General features: G+C 38.9%; 1 protein-coding gene across 1 annotated transcript in view; it reads right to left on the bottom strand.

The window, feature by feature from the left end:
* LOC119243806 (cyclic AMP-responsive element-binding protein 5-like) overlaps positions 1-26,042 on the bottom strand; it is a 155,479-nt gene that overhangs the window by 57,778 nt on the left and 71,659 nt on the right. Inside the window, exons 2-4 of the mRNA XM_037509725.1 lie at positions 20,664-20,735; positions 14,369-14,462; positions 3,385-3,506 (exon numbers count right to left, since the gene is read on the bottom strand). Coding sequence (XP_037365622.1) covers positions 3,385-3,506; positions 14,369-14,462; positions 20,664-20,717 — 270 coding nt within the window. The 5' untranslated portion in view covers positions 20,718-20,735. The remainder of the gene's footprint in view (positions 1-3,384; positions 3,507-14,368; positions 14,463-20,663; positions 20,736-26,042) is intronic.

Raw genomic sequence — 26,042 nt, 5'->3', positions numbered from 1 at the left:
TGGAATAGCATTGAATCTGTATATTGCTTTTGGTAGGATGGTCATTTTAATAATGTTTGGAATAACCTGATTTCTAAGCCAAAAGAAAGCTGAGATTTATAATGCCTACTAGTTAAACCAATGTGGAAACCTGAGGTAACTGTTGGATGTGCTATCTGCTATAGATCGATATGATATGAATGCAATACTGGGACTTTTTCCATTGGTCATAACCTGATCCTCACGTGTCCTCATTCTATACACACATCAGAATGCTTTTGGAAAAGGGTATCAGGATTACCAAGAGCCTATAGAACATCATTTCCCCCAATGGTCAATCACATGGGCTAATAAGCAAGGATCAGGTCTCTATTTGGTCCTTAACAAATTTTCTAGACCAAACTGCAAGTAGAAATTTGGAGAAAAGGGTCAGCCTAATTTTCCAATATTTTTGTGTGAAGGATTGGGAAAGTTCAAGCAAGAGCCTTTGCAACCAAACTCTTCAGATAAATTAATCCACTTTCTACTTTACTAAAACTTGCCTGTCTTTTATTAAAAGACTCCAAGGGAAAGAAATTAGAAGAGAGCTAGAGATATAGAATTTAAAAGATATAATTATCTGAATATGGAGCAAAAGGAAGATGACACTCAATAAATAATAGTAAGGAGTTGTGGTGGCATGTGCCAGGGATATTGGTAGCTAGACACATGTGGTCAAAGGAATGGGTAGAAGCATATTAGCAGAGAGAATCTCCCACTCCTCCATACTGGCTTCCAAAGAAATTCTAGAGCAAAGTCATCAACACAGCCCAACTGGCTGCTTGGTGAGTCACCATGCATTAGACCTCAAGAAGATATCCTTACATGTAGCTGTGGTCAACCAAGGCTGAATTTGGCCTCTCTGGTTTGAATGGATACTGTCTATCTTCCAGTTCATGCAAGTGAAATTGGGTATGAAATGGTGGTCTCCTGACTGGTCTGTTCCAAAACCACAGGGAAGATAGCTTAGAATCCACCCCCACCCCCAACATATATATCCATCATCAGGTCATCACATCGCTAAGAGCAAATTTGAGGACCTCCCTGGTGGCGCAGCGGTTGAGCACTGGGCTGCGAAGCTGCCCGCAGCCTCTGCAGCACCAGTTCAATCCCCGGCTGCTGGCGAGGGTCCCACATGGCGCGCAGACCTCTCCTGCCATGCCCGCTGCTCCCCTCAGCAGTGTATTTCATCGGTCTGTCTGTTCTGTTCCCGCTCTGGCTCTGGTGAATTCTCTCACCCTCCTGCGCTTCTGACAGTACCCAGTGCTTGTATAAATAAATAGAAAAATAAAATCTTAAAAAAAAAAGAGCAACACTTGACAAGAGAGAGAAAAACATATATTTCTACAACTACAATAGTCCTCTTTCTCAACTTTGCTTGCCTAATAATTTTCATTTGTAAAGTTTAATAATTTGTATTCTTTTTTAGCCTCCAAGAAATCAAAAGCTTTTCACAAAAGAAATAACATAAAAATATTTTTTAAATTAAAAGCCAGGACCAGAAGAAATATAAACTAGAACTGAAAGTCTAGGCTAGAGGGAAAGTAAAATATGCTCATCACAGTTTTCTAAAAAGTTCTCAAAGTTAAGCAGTAAACTTGGCTCTGTGTTAATCGAGCAGTCAAAGCGAAAAGAGAAACAGAACCAGCTACATGATTCTCATGGCCATGAGGAGAAAATATTTCGGTTCCTCAGGGGAAGCAAACTATTTCCTGGAATTCAGATCTGCAAGAATTTCCTCCCTAGGGGCTTCATATAGGAGCTCGTGAGTACTATGTAATGCGACCATCTAAAACCACACCCTGACCACGGCATCCTAAAACTGCCCTTGGTGAATGTCTTTAAGAAAATCAAGGGTTGACACTTGGTTACAATAATTCTATCAGAAATGAAGACAATATGGACCAGCTTTCTTATAGTTCAGTTTAATTTCAGCCAAACTTGACTATTCTGAGGAACCAAAGAACTTAATCACTCAGATCTCTATATATGCCATGTCTACCAGGAGAGTTAAATGTATTAGTCAATCAGAAGAAATTTACTAGTCTTCTTCTCCCATGTTATTTTCATATTAAAAAAATATATTTCTATCGCAGTGAAACATGGAATATATACCTTCTTTTTTTTTTTACTTAACTTTTGTAAGCGCTCCGAGCAGCATCTGGCAAATGTATGCTATATAAGTGTTTGTTTAAAAAAAGGAAAAGGGGGTCTTCATGTCACTGGGGGGTGGGAGGAATGAAGGATCAAGTATAAATGACAAATTAACTATAAATAAGTTAAATGAGCTGACTGAGATTTTATACCCCTCTTGTAACCTCCTCCTATATTCATGACTTTTCCTAAAGCAGTACAGACCAAAGTCCTTGACTGTTTTGAAGTGGAAAATGTGACATGAAAAATCTGGTGGAGTGGGATTATTGCAATTTTACATAGATGAGGATTCAAAGATTTTGAAACACTAAGAGAAACATCAGAACCTTTTAAATTTTTTTCACAAGATAGAACAGCTGGAACTTCAGAATCCATAGCTACCTGGCAGGTCCTCTCTTTCAACCATCTTTCACATTTAATCTCTGTTCATGGAATGTGACTAGTCTTGTTTAGTACATTGTGGTCATTCAATAATGCTCTATCATAACAATAAAAAATATTAAAGACCTACATCATCACATTTACTTGTAATCCCTTTCCTTTCCCTTAGTCTTGTAAAATGATTTGAAAATGCTAGTACAACATTACAATAAAATCTAAATATATTCTGGAGGAATATATTCTGAATATATTCCGGAGTGAATTTTCTACATTTTTAAGAGCAAGTAATTCACATTTAGAGTCAACCTATGTGTCTCAATCATGGATGTTCCATAATATGAGTAGGAAGTGACTGAATGTGATTGAGCTCTACGGTGAAGAGTCTCCTAAAGACAGTGATAAACTGGGCCAAGTTCAGATGCAATCCCCTCTCCCACCACCATGATTATTTGCCTTTTGTCTAACACTTTGACTCTGATCCTCTGTATTCACACCCAAGTAAGACTTCCTATTAAAGTTTTAGCAAAATAAAACAACTAGTTTTGAATAAAAACCAATCTGCAACTTTATCTGAGGTTCAAGAATAGCAACTCTTTTTTCTTTTGCTTGAATTTCATATTTCAGATCCCTATTTTTCCCATGATTTCTTTCACATTTGGATTCTATTGTGATCAGTGATTCATCCATTTTTTTTACAGAAACATCAGACACACACTTGCAAATGGGTGAAGCAGTGGTTAGGGCACATCAACATAGTCTGCAGAGCCACCTCCTTTCCACGTGGAGTTTTCTAGCAGATATGACAGGAGTCATACAACCAAGCAAACCTACCCTCTTGCTGCTCTCCTCCTCCTGAGCCTTCCTGAACTCATGCTCCAGGGAACAGTCCAGCTCGTTGAAGAGTCCCACTTCCTCACAGTTCTTCAGGAACCTCGTTGGGGTTGGAGTCTGATCTGAAAACAGACCAAGTGATCAAACATGGGATCTTTGCCTCAAAAGCCAGTGGCAGGTGTGAACTAAACTCACAAAAACCTCCCCTTGCCTTAATTAAGGTGCCAACTGGCCATCTATAATCTTCCAGCCCTTATGAGAATAAGGAAGAAAATAAAATCACAAATCTTAAAGGGGAAATCCTACATGTCAAGGCTGCAACATGTGAAGGCTTTCCCTGAGCAGCTGTAGGAGAGCCAAGCATTGACTTTCTGGGCTCCGTCCCACTGGAATACACATCACTGTGTGGGGTTCCCTTTCAAAAATTAGGGGAAGAAAGGTTTTGCTAAAATCAGGCCCAGAACTCCACTGAGTCAATAGTAAACCTGATTTCAGAGAGCTGGAGGGAAAAAAAATCATAAATTTTCTATCAAACAAAAGAACCAAGCATGTTCATTCCTTTTTATTAATAGAGAAGGAAAACTTAGCAATACTATCTCTCATTTTGAGAGTCATAGAAGAATGAGGAGAGGTTCCAAATCAAACACATTCAGCTTCCACCCTTTAAAAATATAAGTATTAATTTTATTTTCCTCTGCCATAGCCAAAAAATGTTCTGAGAATACCCTTCAAAAGGAATAGGATTTCTTTCATATTCTTGAGTTTAGAGTGCTTATTATTTGGAGAACTGGAGAAAATGAAGCCACTGTGGTTATATCAATGCAGCATTTTCAGTTTACAAAGTATTTTGACACACATTCTCTAGAATCTCTAGATCTCTAGATCTCATAAGATCCTATAACGTAAGTAGGGTGCACATTATTTTAGAAGTGGAAAAATAAGAGCCCTATACAAGGACACATAAACTGTGACCATCTTACCACCATTATATCCTCTCTTACTTTCAGACAATTCAATTGAAATCCCATGCTTTGCCCTGACTTTCCTCCCATGTACAAAGGACACTGCTGTATGTATGAAGGACAATGTTGACTACCCAGAATATAGATTTTAAAATGGTATGATGTGAGGGAAATTACCTCCATTCTTGGGATCTCATAGACTTCATCTGTCAAATAGAATTCTGAAGTTACATGAGTCTTTGAAACCTAGAATGATCATAACAATGGGCTAGCTGCAAAAGGCACTATTAGTAAGTCTAACAAATATATGACCATTTATGGGATAGCTAAATGGGAACATTAGTAGCAGTTGGTTAGAACTGGAAATTAAGCCAGAGGTGAGAGGTCAATATACCAACAGAAGAGTTTTCTGAATAGAAGATATAAATAGACAAGGTCTGAGAATGGAAATAAAGTGGGGTGTGTGTGTGTGTGTACATATTCTACCATTTATTGGGTGCTTATACCATGCCAGGCATAATGCCAAGTGCTTTGTATAAAACAGCTCATTATTTTCACATCAGCCACATTAGATAAAAATTATTTTCCCTATTTTACTAATGAGGAATGTGAAACTCATTCCAGGTCCCATTTAGAAATTGAGTCACATATTATGCACAATTCAATTATGCATTGTATTGGTAATTGATAATACTAACAATCCTTGCTTTTTGGAAATATCTTGGAATCATTTTATCTCCCATCTAATAGAACTGCATAACAGTCTTACTAACTCTCTTCTATCTTGCAGGGACATTTGTATAACTAAAAACCTAAGGAAACATCGCCTAATCAAACTAGCCACCTGTCTTCAATAGGAATTTGGTTCACCGGGTTTTAATTTTTCTTGTATTTCTTTATGCTGCTTTGTTGGAGATTTACAAGTTGAGGATCATGATACCAGGTAGAGAAAACAGTAATCCCAACAGGCTCTATCAGACTCCTGAACTCTGAAATGAGCTCATGAGATGGTCCATAAAGCTCCAAGCATAGTGGAGAGGTATTTTCTGTCTCCTCTGATGCAAAATTATTCCCAGATACCAGCACATACCCACACATGTCTGCACAAGAGGCTGCAGAAGCTTGGCACAGAGGTTGCAATGATGCTGTCCATCAGGCTTCTCCACAGCAATAGGGCAACAAAAGGGATGAACAGGGAGAGCCACAGGCAGTAAAGACAGATGGTTCCCTCCCCTCCCCAGAGCAGAAGATGCAAAGAAGGCCCCAAATGCCATTTTCTTTGCTGTAAGATACAGTGAGGAAAAAACAAATCAAATGATTGTATCCACATTTGGAACAGATAAGACACACTGTTCCTAATTTTTAATTTATTTTCCTTTTGTGAATGAGCTATTCTTTCCAGTTTCAACGGGAACCAGAAAATGGAGCTTAACTTTCATTTTAACATTTATTAGAATTAATACAGGGTCTCAAGTTGTCTTTGATCCCACATGGTACCAGTTCCAAGTAAGCCAGGAAATGTGCAAATCTTCAAAAGGGGGAGAGCCGAAACTATCAGCAGCTTAAACAGAGATGGCAGAGTTTCTAAACCACATGAATATCTTGTCAAATAACTATTACTGCTAAAGTTAGACCTGAAGTTAGTGGGTAATAGGCATGACCATAAATTAAAATTCTTATAAACCACACCTTATTTAGAACCAAAAGCATCCATAAGCAGCAGGAATTTCTACATCCTGAGGAACAGTAGTCAGTGCCACAATATTACCTATTGGTGATAATATCTAAGGTGTGCCCAATAGTAAGAGTTCCAAAAGAAGTCAAAGCTATCATGAAAACTTCTGCTCTCCTTTCTGTCTAGTTCCACGGCACTGAGGACCATCTCCATGAGAGAAGGAGATAACCCCAAATCTCAAATTAAACTAGAGTACCTTTGAGTTTATACTTCACCTGAGTTGAAAGTATTTTGTTATTTGTAAACCTAAGTTGGTGCTGTGTAAACATTGGCATATCACCTTCCTGTGGAGTCTGCAAATAGCATGGAGGTTCTTAGACGCCCAGACACCAGAGTAAGTAAGAAAGGTCACAGGATTCTCTCACTCACTGCACATGTTCTGGGAGTTTCTTTATCTATTGGACAGGAAAGATTGACACCAAAAGGGACCAAAACAGCTTTTGCAATATTGTCATACTGTAGTTTTGTCATATTTCAGTCTCTGGTTCCCTTCCTGGAATGGTGAGTCTACTTCTTGAAAAAGTCAGGAATCACTGCCTCCCTAAACAGCTTGGTAAAGGACTCTTGCTGGGCAGAGACACTACTTGTATATCTTCCAGGAAGAGAGCCACAAAAATGACATCATGATTTAGAAATTCACCCATCAGTCACCAAGAGGGGACTCTGGCTATGTTACACCTGGGCAAGATATCAGGTAAATGGCTAAACTACTAGAAGAAAAACAGCATCTCTCAGCATCTCCCAGTCAGTCCATGGTCTGCCTGGTAGCAAGTTCTTCAGCCCCAGCAGGTATGATATTCCAAAGTCTAAATGAAAAGCGCCAAGCTCAAGACTCAACCTTGATTCTTCTCTTCAACGTGTTTAGTCTGCTCTACATTTAACAATAGGTCTCTATGTATTCGGTTTCAGAGTTGGGTTTAAGTTATATGTTGACTATGTTTCATTTCCGTTCTTGAAAAAAAGGCAAGGTGACTAGTCATTGATTTAAAAAAAAAAAAAAAAAGGAAAAGGAAAAGCAAAGTTCCTATCATATACCATAAGGGAAGTATGTGAACTTCCTAAGCAAAATGTTCTTTCCTTTCGGTTTGATATTCCCAACTATGGTATTACTAAAGGGCTATATAACTTTACATCATTTTGTATTAAATTGATAGTGACTAGTAATACTATAAAGGTCTCACTAATTCAGACCAGTCATAAGAAAGATCAGTTTGAATTAGCGGTCATTCTAATTATAGGGTATTTTTTTTTAAAGGGAGTATACTTTTAATATTTGCATGACTCAGATTCAGCCAACAAAATGTGCATAATGGAATTCCTCAAGATTGTCACTCAATCAATAGAGAAATGTATTCGAATCAGCATATCTATTTCAGTAAAAGTTGGAATTCTCAGAAAAGACATTTTCTTAGATCCTTTTAATGTTCCTTTTATGGTTATATTTAGTCCATAAATTTTCCAGCAAATGTTCTCCTTAGGATATTCTTTCTTAGTTTCTATCCGAATTTTTAATTAGGAGAGTTTACATTAATGAATTTTATAAAACATAAGCTTTTATAAGAGTAACAATCAGTGACAACTGCTGGAATTTTAGACAGACTTCTTTGCAATAAATGTGCCTTTCATTGAATGTGAACATACAACAGGAGCAAGAGGGTGCTCTAGGTGACACTAACATTACAGTTTCCCTATAATTCTCCCAAGAGGCAGTGGTACCATGGGAGAAGCCAAGGAGAATTTATTTTTTGAACAACAGCTATGGAGTCTTAGAAGCTGACTACGGTTGGATAAGATACACTTCAAGCTGCTTGGTTTCCCTTAGAGCCCATAGGTTTAGATTTATTTACTTTTTTAAAGATTTATTTATTTATGCATACAAGAACTGGAGTATAGGTCAGAGGTATGGAGGGTGAGAGGATCCACCAGAGACAGAGTGGGAAGCAGAACAGGCAAATCGACTGAAAACACTGCTGAGGGGAGCAGCACGAGTCAGGAGAGGTCTACTGCACCATGTGGGTATCTCCCTGGCCAGCTGGGCATCAAACTCGTGCTACAGAGGCTGCGATAGCTTCATAGTGCAGTGCTTAACCCCTTGAGCCACCAGGGAGGCCCCCCATAGGTTTAGATTTAAATTAAACAAGTCTATAGTCTATACCTACTTACTCTCAGCCATGGGCATCCCCAAATATTCCAACAGCAATCAATCCATAATTTAATTCACTTTAGAGGGGCTGAGCTAGTAAAAAAAAAAGAAGTTACTAACACAGTGAGATCATGTCCCTGCAGGTCAAATAAACTAAAGGATCCAAGGTGGTTTTCTTATGAAAACCTGCCCTGAATAGCAGAAGTTAAAGTTTTACGTTTCCACTTAGTTCCTAATTGCCTGTGTTCTCCTATACTTTGTCAAGGGGGACTGGTTTCCAGATGGAATAGACTGGAAGCCAGATTTTTTTTTTAATCTACAAAAGAGAACTTTAGAGCAAGGCCTCTGAGATGTTCAAGTGAATTAGTCAAAATTCTATCTGCTTGACCAGCTAGAAACAAGGATGAACAGCTGACAACTCCTATAAATGTCAGTAGCCACTTATATTCTATTTGTCACAAAAGACTAGAAAACCTCATTTGAAAACACACTTCTCTGTACCTCTAAAGACTAATGAGTTAGTATAATCTTCTAAAAACTTTTGACTATTTTCTCCATTTGGTGACTCTTGTAGAGCTAAGCCAATAATATATAAAAGGAAAGAGTAGTTCATAAATTTATGTCCAAACATATATCTAAAATCAAAACATGTGCTTAGCATGTGTAGCTCACTAAATCTAGGTTCCAATGAGGAAATTACAGACATACAGAGAGGCTGGACAAACTGATTATCGTCTTGATCATATTTTCTCATATAAAAAAGTGACTGTTTAAATGATATGTGTAAATTAAGGGGCATAATTATAGGTATAAGGCAAGACAATAAATGGCAATCATTGACATTATCACGCTGTCCTCTGGTGCAGTTCATCTCACCACCCTCTGTTCCCTAAAGATCTGATTAATTAAGATAGTAGGAAGTCACTAGGCACTGTCACCATTGATGGGATTGCCAAGAATAGGAAGTAATATAAACTTGTGTGTGAGAGATTTACATATATATACACACATATGTGTGTGTGTGTGTGTATCTAGAGAGAGAGAGATTTACTCAACTGGTGTTTTTAATATCCCAGGTCTTTCTAAAGATAGAGTGGATTCATCATGAAATCTGAGATTATCTGGTTGGTGATAATCTTTTTTAAGACAAATTTTCTACTTCACTGAATAACATTCTTGCTTCTCCATAGTGGAAAATTAGGTGTAGAGCCTGGAACTAGAGATTGTCCTTAATTTTAGAGGCAAATCCAGAGACACAATGGGGTTTTGGAGGGCCATATTGTCCTTTATGTTAGATAATCCAATACAATGATGCTAAGGAAGACAGACTAAGGATGCCAGTCTCTTTTGCCTCTCTTCCATGAGTCAGTGCAAGATCCAATCATCTGTACCACATCTACTCTTGTGATATTTTCACCTCCAGACACACTATATTCAACAGTCAGAGGGAAAGAACACCTGAACTTACAATACTGAACATCAGGTCTTGGATGAAACATTACCCATGCACAGCAGCTTTGTCTAACCTCTCATAGGGGACTTAATGGCCAGTTGGGTCACATTGTCATTTTTTTCTTCATTATACCACTTGTCACTAACGATATTTTCTTGTCTACATGTTTTTTTGTTGTTGTGTTTTATTATGTCTCTTTTTTCCCACCCCCTGTTGAGTGCACTAAGTTCCATGAGAAGAAGGACTTCATGTTCTGTTCATTATAGCAATGCTCTATCTAGCACAATAGGATCCTTGCAGCCACTCAATTAATGTTTGTTGAATGAAAGAATAAATGGTGGAAGAGACAAAATTTAAGCCACTCTTCTCTCACCTCAGCAGATGCCTGTCCTAATGTCCCTCCAAACACACAACATTTACTAATAAAATTAATTGAGCTGTCATATCTGAGATGGGATTACTAGACATTAAAGGCCTCATGGTCTCATGTGCCCAGTATTCACACCTGAGATATTGATTGGGTCTTCTCTATTAGAAAGGGTCTGTAACACTCTTGAACTTCAGCTTCCCTCTCATGAAGGAAAATCTATCATCTCTTAGTGAATATTTTCATCATACTTCTCCAGCACACACACACACACACACACACACACACACACACACACGGAGTTCTTGCAAAATATTAAACAATAAAGTTGTACATTGTACTTTGATTAGCATTATTTTTTCCTATACAGAATCTAGGAACTGTGTAAAGAAGTGGGCCTGGAGATATCTGACAAGGCAAGATTTGGAAATTTCTGCATGTCTAACCATAATACCATTAAATAGACCCAAACTTATAACTCTGGCCTAATTTTGACATTTTTATTGCATTTTCCTCTGGAACATATCATAGAGTCAAGTAAAAGCTATTTTGAGTCAAAATAATCTGTCTTCTCTACTATTTCAAAAAAAAAAAAAGAAAGAAAATAATATAGACCCTAGCACCATGCTCTTTGCCTCTAAAACAGAAATGTGATATTTTTCAAACCAAACAGATCTTGTGTCATATAATAGCTGGCAATTTTGAAACCTGTGTGTGGAAGTATATGGTCTTCAACAGGTTCTCATTTTGAACTTGGCAACTAAAATTCTTCGATATGCCAATTTCCCTTACCATGAAATTATCTTCTATCAGAAGAAGAACAGCTGGAGGGAAAGACTCATGTCCATGATTGTATCAGGATCCTGGGGATATACCATATCGGTCAAATAAGGATGGGATGACGAAAGTAAGAGGGGTTGTAAGCCTTTGCTCTCAGACTCCAATACCACCACCTCCATTCATGCCCTAGTAATACTATACCTTCAGAATGAGAGATGTTATGTTTACTCTCTATTCATAAAAGCAGACTTATCTTAATAAACATTAAAAAGTCTGTCACTTTGATTACCCTGCCTTGTGGCAAACCAAAGATCATATACAGGCATTTGTGATAGTAAATTCTAGCTGGTCTAAATAAAATGGACCTTAAGGCAAAGCTAGGAAAGATCATACAGCTCCTACATAGGACACTTATGCTTGAAGAGTTTATCTGTGGCCTCTTAATAAATTCCCCAACTATAATACCTGCAATTAATGAAGGAAAAAGTGATATTTCAGGGCCTCCCCGGTGGCGCAGCTGTTGAGCGCTGGGTTGCAAAGCTGCCCACAGCCTCTGCAGTGCCGGTTTGATCCCCGGCTGCTCCCCGGCCACCAGAGGAGGGTCCCACATGGCGCGCAGACCTCTCCTGCCGCCCGCTGCTCCCCTCAGCAGTGTGCTTTGGTTCTTCTGCCTGCTCTGCTCCCCGCTCTGGCTCTGGTGAATTCTCTCACCCTCCCGCACTTCTGACTATACCCAGTGCTTGTATAAATAAATAAATTAATCAAATAAATCTTTAAAAAAGTGATATTTCAAAATATAGGTTAACCAGGTATCCTGAAATTAATAATGAACATACCTACCATATTTTATCTTCTTAATATTTCTCAAGCTCCAATTCATCAGAAATGAAATTTTGTGTGATTGAATACTACTTGAAAATAATTGAATACTACTTTAAGTTCCTCTTGGGACTTGAAGATTTTTGCCCTCACGATATCTGCCAATTTAACATTTGATTTTTACATTTTTTATTGTTGTTATATTTCAAATAGTATGAAATCACTGATCTTCATGATAGCCCACAAAATAGGCTTCAAATACTTTAAGAAATAAAATTTTAATGAACGTATTTTTAATGAAAGCTGACTGCCAAGCGCTTGATAAATTCAAACCTAAATAAATCAAAATATGGATAAGTATAACAGTCATATTTGCAATCACAATCTAATATGCTAAAACAATGGAGTCTGATATAAACACACATTCAAGTATTTTCTGGGGGAAAAAATAAAAAAGATTAATACCCACTAGATCACTTAGTATAATTCAGTGTGGACAACATTGTTGTATTGCAGAAAGTAGACCTCATAAATACAAAGTTATAGAGCTAGACTAGATAGTGCCCTACTCCATCCCAGCAAGAAAATTCTACCAAAAGTGGGTAGCAAGTTTAAAATTTCAACTTCATTTTCATTAAGAGCATGAAATGGCCTCACACCATATTCAATATAAAACATGACAAAGCAAAAGAAAATATGCTAATACATTATTCATGCTATTTTCTTTATATTTATCGCATGCTTCATCTTCTCATTCCAACTATCATATAATAAAAATTTAGAGTGACATATCTCTCAATAATTTTCAATCTGTCACTGCCAATTACTGAAGTATGAATAAGGATGTGGTAAGAACAATTGAAAAGCTGCAAAAAACTTAATCAGAAATCTGTTTACAGGCAATATTTAGAAATGGTCACACATTTTCAACTGCTGTTTTTCACACCTTCAGATGGAGCTCCTGGTAGAACCTGAAAGACGTGCACTGGTGCTGACCACTAAGGTGGTAATAGCTTCACGTAATTACATCCCTAAAACTCACCTCCCACTCCCCTACGCAATAGGCAACCTATAAAAGTGGTAAATCCTATCTACCTGATCCTACTTGGGAAAAATAAAGACCACAACAAATGATAAAAATAATAGAAAAGACCACCCTCTCTAACCCTTCTAGGTTTTTATAATTCTTAAAATTCAAGTTTCTATATCTCATTTCTAGACTAAAAGAAACTGTTTCTGAAGAGCCAGCACGTTCAATAAAATCAAACCGAGGCTGAGAGAGAGGCGGTGCAGGGGCCAGTGGGAAGGGAAGAGGCTGCCTCTGAAACTAGAATGTCTTCAACCCAGAGCACCTGCTCTGTTAACCAGGCACTGGTGGGTTTGTGAAGATGAGCACAAGGCTTTGCCCCAGGGGTGTCTGATCATGCATGCAATCCTGTGACACCTGACAAGGCAGCAGCTGGTCCCCTCAGTGGAGTAAAACTGCAGGAGGAGGGGCCCTCAGCTTTGCCCTGCCTGGTGAGCCTGGGAAAGCCGCCCCATCTCCCTATGCCCCTCCTGCTCTTATCAGTAAAATATGGGTTGTAATAATAACCTGTCTGACAAAACTCTAAACGGATTTACTAATAATAGAGATAATAAAATACTTGTAAAATTTAAGTGCTATAGAAATGCTAAGTTATATGAGCCAGGCCTGCCAGGGCAGTCACCTTCTTCTGATATCATTTAAAACATATTCATGGGCATATTACTTCTCCCATGATGCCAAAGAGAAGTAGCTCTGGCAAAATATTTCTAGCCTAAGAAGGATAACTGGAAATGCTTTGATTATTCTGATACAGTTTATGAAACACTTTCACTTAATTTCTGTCAACGGATCTACACAATAAAACTGTGGAATGGGTTGGGCAGATAAAATCATTCCCTTGTTATGGTCAAAGAAACTGAGGCCCAGAAGTTTCACTAACTTGCTCAGGGCCGACTAGCAGGTGGAGGCAGAGCCCAGGCTAGAGTTCAAGTTTCCTCACTGCCAGCCCTGCATTCTTTCTAACGTACTTCACGACCTCTCAAAATGGGAAGGGATGGCAATTAACTGATGAGTTGATTACCACTGGGATTTCGTTCGGCTCACATTTGCTGAGCACTTGCTATGTTTCTGTGGGTTCTCACTAGTCTCCCACTTAAGAGGCAGGTTCTATTTCTTAAGGTAATCTTTACTGAGCACTTCAGTCTAGAAAGAAAGCTCCTACTACTAAAGTGTATAGCACTCTTCCCTACAAAACACTTTGATACTATCACAGACAGGCCTCTTTTAGCTAAGTTCCCCACGCATAGTATATTGTGAGATCCCCAAGAACAGAACTCCTATCAATCTTTGCACCTCCATGGCAGTCAGAACAAGTGTTGTGTGCATCACAGATGCTCAATTAGTATTTGCTACTTAAGTTATTATTAATACGTGACTTAAAAAATACTTGTATGGAGTGAAGTTTCATAGAAAATGTTTCACATTCCAGAAAATGAAATGTCATGCTATAATTTGAGTGAATATTACATTCACGATAACATCTTTACTAATCATTATTTTGAGTCTCTGCTATACCTTAGAAGTCTATATTTTCAAGGCACAGAATTTATTTGTGGAAATCATCCTATCATAACATAAGATGGTTCTCGCTTATGGCTCAACTGATCACCAAAGCCTCTTTGCCTGATGGCTCCTTACCTGATAACATATTGTCTGTTTTTATTGAGGGGAACTTCAAAGTCATTTCATGCTTGTGCCTGTGAATCATCAGATGGTCCTCTGTTGGGAAGCGCTGTCAGACAAATAGAAAAAGAAAGAGGGGAGAGGAGCCATTCAGTTTTGTAATACATATTTGCCATCATAGAGGAAAGATTTATTCAGTATCCAAATATGACAGGAAAAACAAACCAAAAAAAAAAAAATAACTCTAAAAAAGTGTGAAAGCATGAGTAAGGAAAATGACAAATTATTTTATGTGAACAAATATTCTTGGATGTTTCTTTGAGTTCCATCCAAATATATGCGGCATTATTTCTGTTACAGTTTACCAGGGGCTTAATTGTGTTGCAGGAAACTCTGGCTGAACACCACAAAGACACAGGAGGTCTTTCCCCCTTTTCTGCATTCCCATACCTTTCCTGGGAAACTTTCCTTTCCTACAGTAAAGGTCTGTACTTCTCACATAGTGCTTAAAGAGAGCCAACTGTGATGATTCATCTGTAAACTATATATTTCCTTATGTAAAGATTTGCTTCAGAGGGTAGATTTTAAATTCTGTATTAGTTAAAGAATGAAAAAGACAAAGGTAAATGAGCAATACAAAAAGTATTAAAATAATATGTACAATGGAAATATGCTGTACATTTCTAGAATAAAAGCGTTAGAATGAATATTTATGATCACAAAGAATCCAAAAAGTAAAATTCTCCCTTTTCTATCAATACCTGTGAGAAACCTGTGAGAACCTATGTCCAAAAAAAAAAGTGAATTTACACTTGAGTAGCAATAGAGTTTTGAAAAACTATTTGGAACTTTTCTCTAGTAGCTACTATCCTACATTAACAGTGTAAAATTAAGTCTATGGCATAATTAAGCATGCTCTACATTATGGCATTATCTATAGATTAACAAAAAGGTGAAATGCATAAAGTAGGAAAAGAATTTTGATTCATGTCAGACTTTGGAAAGAGTTACATGTCATGTAACAGACATATCTATGAATGTGTACCATGACATCAGTATTATATGTTTCTCCTTATGAAGAAATCACACACTCATTTGATTTTTCAATAGTTATACATATGATTTATAGTAATATGATGTTAGTTTTAGTATTATATACTCCTTACAGTGAAGTAAGCCATCAATTTATGTTTTTAACTACTAGAGAATGATATTATGGTTGTCAAAATGCTTTTCCAAAATTCTTCAGCTGTCTGACATCTGGTCACATAATAGGACTGGATTGCCTGACCCTCTTCTGGTTGGTGGGGCCATGTGACTATTTGTCCATTGAGTCATGAATAGAAATGACATGTCACCCAGAATGTCAGCATCTACTTCCTGATGCAAGACCTTCTAGCGTTCCTCCTGGCTTTCCTCTTTAACAAGTCAATTCACAACATTAGAAGTAATGGCCCCAGGCCTCCCCAGCGGGTTGAGCGCCAAACTGTGAAGCTGTCCTGCAGTCTCTGCAGTGCGAGTTCGATTCCTGGACGGCCAGGGAGAAGCCCACATGGCGAAACAGACCTCTTCTGTCTCGCTTACTGTTCCCCTCAGCACTGTCTTTGGTCCGTATGCCTGTTCCGCTCCCTGCTCTGTCTCTGGTGAATTCTCTCACCCTCCTGTGCCTCTGACCTGTGCCCCAGTTCTTCAATAAATAAAATAAATCTTAAATATATATATAAATAAAAAAATGCTAAAAAAAAAAAAAAGAAAGAATGGCCCCTCACAGTCCTAAATTTCCAATGGATTACAAAGGTAATTTCTGAACAATGAAGCATTATAAAGAATGTCCTGTTAGTTTACAACAGAAATAATCTAATGGGCAACTGAAATAAGTCTTTGTTGTTTTAAGCCACTGAAACTTGAAGGATAAATTGTATGGTTGCAGATCCTAACCAATCCTGACTATGAATGGTATGTCTTAATAGCTGAGCTAAACAGAGTATCTGCTTTATCAAAATCAAACAAAAATACAACAAAATGCAATAAACTCTACTGAACATCTCTGAATCTTTGACATTCAGAAAATCTTTCAGTTTCCCTGTTTCTCAGGATAGTCATTATAAGTTTCGGTTATCCTTGTAAAAATCTCCCCTATATATAGCATAGATTTATGTCCACAAAAATGGAGGAATGCACTGGACTAAATCCTATAGAATATTCTAGAGGCAGTTCTTCAAATAAACATCACTCATTTGTCATTTATATCATATAAACTGGACAGGATAGAATTCACAATGTATGGTACTTATGCCAAATTTCTGAATATATAGAAGTCTGATTTACAATGACATTTGGGCCTTTGCTGCTGATTTATTTATTCTCTTAAAGTTCTATACATTATACAGTGATTTAACACACTTCTCAAACCACCATGTTAGAGTGTATTTGATGCTGATGTCATACAGTAACAGCATCAAATACACTCTAACATGGTGGTTTGAGAAGTGTGTTAAATGTCCTAGTCTTCTGTAGAAATTCTTGTTGCAATTTTTTCTGTGGTATATATAATCAATATGATAAATAAATAACATGATGATACCTTTTATTTCATATTTGTAAAACACATCTTAGCTCTGTAAAATAATAGCTTAAAATAGAATATTAACCAAAATGCTTATTAAATTATAATAATTTGCACAGCATCTCATTTTATATTACATGATAATACATGTCTTATCAAATAATTGCTTCACAAAAATGATACTATAGGACATCTGTGATTTTTTTAACTAGGTAGTAAAATAGCAGCAAATATAAATAACCAAAATGTAGAGTATGTAACAGATACAGATCTGAGAGAAGTCACTTGGTTAATGAGGAGGGCAAAGGAATACTGAAATTAATTTGGCCTTGTGAGATTAGAAAGAACAAAAGAAACTTATTTCTCTTCATTTCTGGGATGAAACTAATGTCTAATGAGCTATAATCCAAAAAAACAAAAAACCTCCCAGGTTTTTACAACAAAGCTTCCTTCCAATGAGGAAAAATGGAGTCCTCCCACCATTTCCAATTCAGTACAAGTACCGATCAGTCATATTTACATCCCTTTTTTTGGTTCCTGCCATCCTTTCTTCTCACTTTGGGTTCCATGCTAGAGAGTGTTGCCACATTAATGTCCAAACTACAATGGACTAGAATGTGATTTCCTATAATCTAACCACGGGAACCTTGGAATCACTGGGCAACTACTATATTTTCTCAATTCCAAAACTATTTCAGTGGAAAGACACACAGTTTTATAACAGCTTGTCAAGAAAAAAGAAACACTTCACATGAAATAGATGATGAATTTTTGATGCATCTTTACATTTAAATTTGGCAGGGACTGGAAGGGGAGAGGCTTGGAACTTTACTTAAAACCAAAAACCTATGTAAATCCTCAGTTCCCATGTTTACCCAAACTTCTCTGTCCACTCAGTGTACTGAAGGAAATGACCTACTCTCCTTGAGTGAGAAGGTCAAGGTCATTCACAATGCACACCCTGCCACTTTTATTACCATTTCTATCTCAGAATTTGCATACAACTTCATAAATTCTATTTCCATTCCATTCTGTATCAGTGAAATAATCAACCCCCTCTCTTTCTCAAGATCCTCTACACCCCACAAATGTTCTGTGATCAGTGGTGGTCCTTCAAGCCAGCATACTCATTGCTCCCTACCCTGAACTAAATCCATCCTGGCTAACTTTTAATTTAAAAAGAAACTCTCTCAAGCTGCTTACTTCTCAAGCTACCATTATATCACGATGCTTCCCGGCCCTCCCTAGCACTCTTGAAAGAGTCCTCTGTGCTGGCCACCTCCACTTCCTCACCACCCACTAGCTCACTCATTAATCCCTTACAACTTGGCCCCTCCTGGACTCCTCTCAACAGGTTGAAGGCAAGCACCCAACTGCCAAGTCCAATAGCCTCTTCTCAGAACTCTCACTGTCCTGGCTCTAGCAGAGTCTGACACCAGTGACCACATGTCTGTGGCATTTATTTACTTATGTTCTGCCTGATTCCAAACAGGAGAAAGTGTGGCTGAGAGCAAGGCATGAAATAGAGTGGGAGGTCATCGATTAGAAGTAGGTGACCTCCCAGAAGTGAAGGGATCCAAAAGGGAGGCTAATGCCAAAATGTAAACCATCAGACCATCGCTCACAACCGGGGCAATTTGGTTTAAAACCAAGGGAAACGCATTAAGCAATGCCTGGAGATATTTTTGGGGTGGCGACAACTAGGGAGTGCTACTGAGATCTGGGAAGTACAGGCCATGAATGCTGCTAAATGTCCTATATTGTACAGGACAGTCCCCTCCACCCCAACAAAAATCATTCTGCTCCAGATGTCTATAGTTCCAAGTTTGGGATATTCTGCCATATAATTCAATGAATTCTCTGCTGCATCCTCACTCTGACTCATCTAAGTACGAGTGACTCAAAAGGACTTCTTTTACTGTAATTCACAGCTTTAGACACTGCTGGGTCCCTGACTTAGTATGAACCCTCCTTGGCTTTTGCTAGTGTCTTGAGAATCCCATCCTCTTAAACTCCCTTATTTAGAGAAGCCCCTATTCTCCTCCCTGATAAACCCCTTAATGATACTTTTCAAGTGACCTGGGCTCTTCCTTAATGGAAAGTTGCACTTCACTAATTAATTGATTCAAACATCATGTGGTTACAGATTTGATGCATCACAGCCTAGACGGGAAGCTCTGTGAAGGCAAGGATGCCTGCCTTGCACGCATAAGCAGACTCTACAAAAACATGTTGAGTCACTCAAATTGAATGGAATTAGTCATATGTTCACAGTCAAAACAAAGCAACTGCTCAAATTATCTGATTCCCTCTGGCTATTGGGACTTCTCTTTAAGAAAAATAAGTAGACATTTTATCTTAATTACAGAAGGCAATTTTCTACATTCACAATGAGAGTCCTGCCCTCATAGAATTTTTCCCAGTGACTAATGAATCTGTGTTTTCCCATTCTTTACCACTTCAAAATAACCTCCAAAAATGACCTGCTGAAAATAGTTGAAATTCCAAATAATTTTCTCTATTTCTTTTCTGATTTATAGGTTACAAATCAACACTTACACAAAAGCTCCTGCCAGAACCTGAGTAAAGGACTCTAGTTTCTCACTCAGTAGCTGACGTCACCAGCAACATGGCAAGGCAGCACCAGCAATGACGCCTCCTACTCCTGTGGCATCTTGCCTCCAGAAGACTCCCAGAACCCACCACAAACTCCCTCGGGAGATGTAGTAGGAAGGGCTTTCCAGGGGCATCACCTCGCATTGACTCCTAGACACTGCCCTAACCCACACTGACAGCCCACTGCAGACACAGGCAGGAGCTGGGACTCAGTTCCACCTGAAACCACTGAGTGGTTTGGGGAAAGAGAGCTTCACTAACCCATGTAGGAGAGATGTTGTCTCTGAGTTCTAAGCTTCACCCACATCCCATAAAATGGAAATCTTGGCATGAGACCCACCACATGTGCTCATTTTCCAATGACTACAATGAGAAGGTAGCCAGAGGATCAAGTATAGAAGAAATGTCGCCAGCAAATTCCAAAGATAACATATTATCTTTATCTTTGATTGTAGGTGATAGACAGTTCCAATTTCTTTCAAAGAGATTGGCCCACTATGACAGTGGCAGTCACAGCAGAGTAACAGTAACAGCAGTGGACATGAACTGAGCACTTACTGTGTGCAGGCCCTACACTAAACACTGCACCCACAAGGATCCCACTGGATGGAAGCCATCAGATGCCGAATGATGTTTTATCCAGCACACAAACCAATTTCCCCTTTTAATAATTAAACAAATGGAAAAAACTGTGGATTCTACATGAGTTATAGGAAGTTTAATGTACTCAAAGAGAAAAACAAAAGAAAATTCTGTCTCCGTTGTTGAGCTATCTCACTGGCAATCTAAGGGTTCAGCACTCAAGTGACTATTATAAAAGCAGGCACCTTCTACCCTCTTTCTGATATAACAGTCCTGAACATCTGGTCAGAAGGATGCATCTGGCTTACTTTCAAGGGAAAGTTATGGATGGAAATGACCAGCACTGATGTATTTCAGAGGCCATGAGAGAAGTAGTCCAAACTGTTCAATGTGGAAAATAATAACGATGATGATGGCGATGATGGTAAAGAAGGTGAGGGGACTTTGACAGTGTCTTGATTGCTAAGGCATGATTGCTAAGTGAGAGTTGTTTCCCTGTCAGAAGGTCCAACCCTGGAAGTCCCAGCAGAGTATTCCAACACTCACCTGGGAGCAGCCTGGGGCACTGCAGACAAATGGCCTCTCCTGCTCCAAATTCATCTTGGATTCCTCATAAAGCTGAAGGGTTGGGGGAGAGGGAGGAAGGAAAACAGAAATTCATGAATATCTCCTTCTTCTGCCCGGGAAACATGAGAAAGGCAATCACTTGGAGCACCCTTTCTAGGCTAATTCCCAAAATAGATGAGAAAAACATGCCACTGAACACAGGGCCCGCCTTGCTGCTGATTTCCTGAGTGCACATTTATTGTACTTCGCAGGAAAATGGGGCTGTTTTAGCAGAAATATTGACTGTAGAAATCCACCTGCTGGGTGGTTGCAAGAAGACTCCAAGACTAAGTTCACACTGGTCCTTTGGGACTAGCTATTTAGGACAGCAGGAGGAAGGTCAGGAACTGGCTTTGTGTCAGTGTAAAGGCCACCCCTGACCTGAGTAACAGGTCAAGCGATTCACCTGCCATCCTCCTATGGAGCTTCAGAGTGAGCATGGGGCACACAGCCGCCTACAGCCAACTTTGAAATGACCCTGGTGGCAAACCATGGCTTTCAACTCCCTTTCACAACAGGCAAGACCAAAGTGATCCCAGTTATGGAGGGGCAAATAGAAATGAGAAAATGCAAAACACATTACCGTGGACATTTTGTAAATTTGGCTTTACAGGCTGACTTGAAATTACTATTAGATTAAGACCACTGCCCTTTGCCCCAGATAAGTAGCTTTGCAGGGGAAATTCTAATGTTAGGATCACAGAGATATGTTAAATTATAGAGGGGTCTTTCCATATGTCTGCATTGGCTCCTAATCTTTGCTAGGTAAACACTGAGCATAATCAAGATTGCAATTGTTCCCCAAACTGATAAAAGTACAGTATATATGGTTATGTGGCTACCAACCTTATACAGTAACATTTAAAAAATTAAATATCATAAGGAGTACTATGCAAATTTAAGTGCTACAACTTAACTCATTTTTTAAATCAGTTCTAGAATTGAGTTTATATAAGTTACACGGGCTACTGGTGGGACATGATTCTATCAGGAAACTAAAAACTGCTGCTTTGTGTCTGATCACAGGAAGTAATTTGCTTCCATAAAATGCTGCTTGTAGATGAATCCAAAGGACTCCCAAATCACCTTCACCCCTAAAAGTGGGAACTCTACTCCATCCAACTCATGGAATAGTCAGTCACCCTTATTACATGGAACCTTCACTGTCTTGCAGAAAAACAATTTTATTTTATAGGTCATTACACCCTGCCCTCAAGATTGATGAATTTCACCTATATCCTTTGGGAAATAAATGCATACTTTCACATTTCTAAAACATAAAGTGAAAAGACAAGCTTTAAATAACATCACAGTGACAAATATTAAAAAACAAAACAAATAAAAACTGTAAAGTCGGGCCTCCCCGGTGGCGCAGCGGTTGAGCACTGGGTTACGAAGCTGCCCGCAGCCTCTGCAGAGCCGGTTGGATCCCCGGCTGCTCCCCGGCCCCGGAGGAGGGTCCTGCATGGCGTGCAGACCTCTCCTGCCGCCCGCTGCTCCCCTCAGCAGTGTACTTCGGTCCTTCTGCCTGCTCTGCTCCCTGCTCTGGCTCTGGTGAATTCTTTCACCCTACCGCGCTTCTGGCTGTACCCAGTGCTTGCATAAATAAATAAAAATAAATCTTTCAAAAAAAAAAACAAAACTGAAAAGCCTTGGGCCTCCCCTGGTGGCGCAACGGTTGAACGCTGGGCTGCGAAGCTGCCCACTGCCTCTGCAGCACCGGTTCGATCCCCGGCGGCCACTGGCGAGGGTCCCACATGGTGCACAGACCTCTCCTGCCACGCCCACTGCTCCCCTCAGCAGTGTATTTCGTCAGTCTGCCTGCTCTGCTCTCCCCTCTGGCTCTAGTGAATTCTCTCACCTTCCCGCGCTTCTGACTATACCCAGAGCTTGTATAAATAAATAAATCTTAAAAAAAAAAAACTGTAAAGTCTCTTCACACTATTCCAGCTCATCACACAATTTTCACCAACGCCCTTTGCATTCTCTACTTGGGATGACTTTCCACTGGTCACTTATCCACACAAGTAACTTAGCATCATTTGACAGCTCTTGGGTATCAGGCATACTGTTAAAACTCTTTTAATCTATGAGAAGGAGAGAAAAACACAGATTATCTGGACATTTTCCATTTTCCTTATCTGAAGAAAGTCATAGGTAATTAAAATAACTTCTCCTAACTCATTTGTTTGATCACTTATCATAGAACATTTAATGTGTGTGTTTAGATGTGGGAGGAAGTTTTGTGAGCAGTTGCTAAAATAATGAAAGAATGGCAATATCAACAATCATATTACTAGCTAATATTAAGATGACATGATAGTGAAATGGGAGAGCTCTGCATGAATACACCAAAGCCTACATCCAACACTAGTCACTGGTGATAATGATCAGATTCATGCCCAACTCATAAAAGTGGCCAGGATTGCAAATGCTATTGGTAACTGTTATGAGAGCCATTAATAAAGCAAAGTGAGGAAGGAGCTCTGCCATCTAAGTGTGAGGAGAGACAAAATTACAACTCTGTTGCAAAACGAATCCTCCAAAATGTTGACTCTCCATAAATTGAGGTCCATGATGTTAATAGTTTAGTAATCCTGCTTGACATCAATACTAACTACCATATTTGAATTATTGGTTGCAAACTGTACATGAGTTACAACAAATACCATAAAATTAATCTGTGATGCTGGTACTTGGAGATAGGACAAGGTTCAACCATACAGATTTGTCTGTCTTATAGACACTTCATAACATGGATGTTATGTGTAGAGGAATATGGTCAATCAGAAATACGGAACCTGTCCTCAAAGAGTTTAGAGTTCAGTCATCAATATTTTCAGCTGAGTTGCTGCTGTCATTTTATTACTTTATCTTTTAAACATAAATGAATCTGTATTGATTCATTGTAAGCTATGGATGCCATGAACCAAACGTTTTGTAACATAATATTGGAGTAAGTGCCCAATGCTAAAATGGCAGTTGCCAAACTAAAATAAGTTTTAAGTGATTAATAAATTCTGGGATGAGTGGGTGTGTATACATAAGCGTGTGAACCTCAACTGCTTTATTTTGATGCTCTGCAGTTCCCACATTTAGCCCTCTACAAACAGCACGCCCTTGTTCATTCCTTTCTGTGTAGGTGTTTCTGATCGTTTTACTAAATGGCACCAGCCACCACGCAGGTTTCGTTACTTTTATCAACTAGTACGATCTGGTCTGATGGATCAGTCAAGAGCCATGGTCTGTTTTTATGGTCTATGATTATGGTTCTTTTCTAGCACATATTGTAATAATTATTCTCTCAAGCAGACTCCTACTAAAGCCCTGTGTATATTCTTTTATCATCCATCAAGTGAGGGCAAATTACTCAGGCATGATTTTAGCCAGGTTGTTCTGCATTTGATCCTCAGCAGTCAGACCTTATCCTCAAATTTCCCATTCAATTGTTTTACTACTTGGAATATTTTAATGAATCAAGTTTTGCTCAGCAATTGCCATCCTCAGGCTCCATTGCTTAGAGCTGACATAGTAGGCATTTTGTAAATGTTGGTGGGATGGATGATGAATCCTGAATCATCATAAGAAACCCAAACAGATTGCATTTTCTCTACTTTTTTTTTAAAAGATTTATTTATTTATTTATTTATTTATTTATACAAGCACTGGGTACAGTCAGAGGCGCGGGAGGGTGAAAGAATTCACCAGAGCCAGAGCAGGGAACAGAACAGGCAGTCCGACGAAATACACTGCTGAGGGGAGCAGAGGGCGGCAGGAGAGGTCTGCGCACCATGTGGGACCCTCACCCAGTGGCCCGGGATTGAACCGGTGCTACAGAGGCTGCGGGCAGCTTTGCAACACAGCGCTCAAACGCTGCGCCACCAGGGAGGCCCCATTTTCTCTACTTCTAAGGCAGTGGTTCTCAAAATATTTGGACCAAAACCAAGTTTTCAGTGAGACAAGGTTGTACAGGCTATCTTTCTACCTGTTCCCAATCATGGCCAGAAAAAAAGTCTCACCAGATTTAATAAGAAAAAGTCAAAGTTGCTTTTGGTGAAAAAAACAAGGTAAAGCTAGTTTTCACTAAATTTCTCATGTAAATATATTAATGCATTACAAAGCCAGCCTCTTAAATAATTGCCATTGACATTAAAACTACCAAAGTACAGTCTATTAACCACATATGGCTGCTTATGACCCCAACAGTGCACCCTTTGAGAAACACTAATTGACTCTTAACTTTGATTAGATACAGTCATAATTGTAGTAGGCTCTGTCATGATTTAAGAGTTTCTAAATAGTACTATTTTTTGTGGCTCCTTTCAAAGTTCACTTAGAACGAATGCCTCGTGAATTTAGTTTGCCCTCAAATTTTTTGAAAACAACACAAAACCCTAATAACAAACCCTAATAAAATGAGTAGAGGTTTTTTGTAGTTGACAAGGAGATGACAGGCTTGATTTACAATTCAAACCCTCAACTGCCACTGGATGCCTCTGGCCGCCCAATGAGCAAGAATCTCTTCATTGTTCACTATTTGACCCCACAAATTCCTCCTGGTCTAAAATGGGAAATCTTCCACAATGGTTGTTGCAAGCCATTCAAAAGCTTTGCCAGGCATCTGGGGATGTACTTGGAAATACCATTTCATGAGGGGCAAACATCGCAAAACAATGTTACTAAAAATGTGGATAGTGTACACAAATATTATAAATACATATTTTTTAAACTTAAGGGCAACAACTGAGTTCAGAGGGAAAAATACCCTTTAATCTGGTTTGCTGTAATCCCATGTAAATCACAGGGAGCCATTACTGATCCTTAATTAACATCAAACTTCAATATTAGTGGAATGGCACAAATTTCCCCCCAATAACAGCAGGTAGATTCATACAGTGATATGGAATTTAAAACCTTGTTTTAATCGGAATATCTGGCCACACTCTTTTCAATACTAAAAATTCTGGAAACTTTAAAGTTGCAAACTGAAACTGTAAATACAAATGAACACCCAGAGGAATACTGATACATTCAATACAGCCCCATCAGCACTGGTATGGTTAATCTTAAATATGAATGCATTATAGATCTGAAGGGGGCCTTGACTTTTAATTCCATCTTAACACCACCTGCCAGCATTTACTGCCCTGCTATGAATGGGGATCGGCTGTTTGGCCGAACTCACATGAAACAGACCTGGCTACCTCCCTGAGCTCACTAGATGGCTGAAAGCATTGCACAAGAGGAAAGTAGTCCTTCAAGTGCCAAAGACAGCTAACAAACAGGAGCATCCTGAGTTAGCCATACTGTGTGATAGTC

Source organism: Talpa occidentalis, unplaced genomic scaffold (assembly GCF_014898055.3).
Source record: "Talpa occidentalis isolate TD23 unplaced genomic scaffold, MPIMG_talOcc4v2.1, whole genome shotgun sequence".
NCBI lineage: Eukaryota > Metazoa > Chordata > Mammalia > Eulipotyphla > Talpidae > Talpa > Talpa occidentalis.
This window is presented reverse-complemented; position numbering and strand designations above follow the sequence as displayed.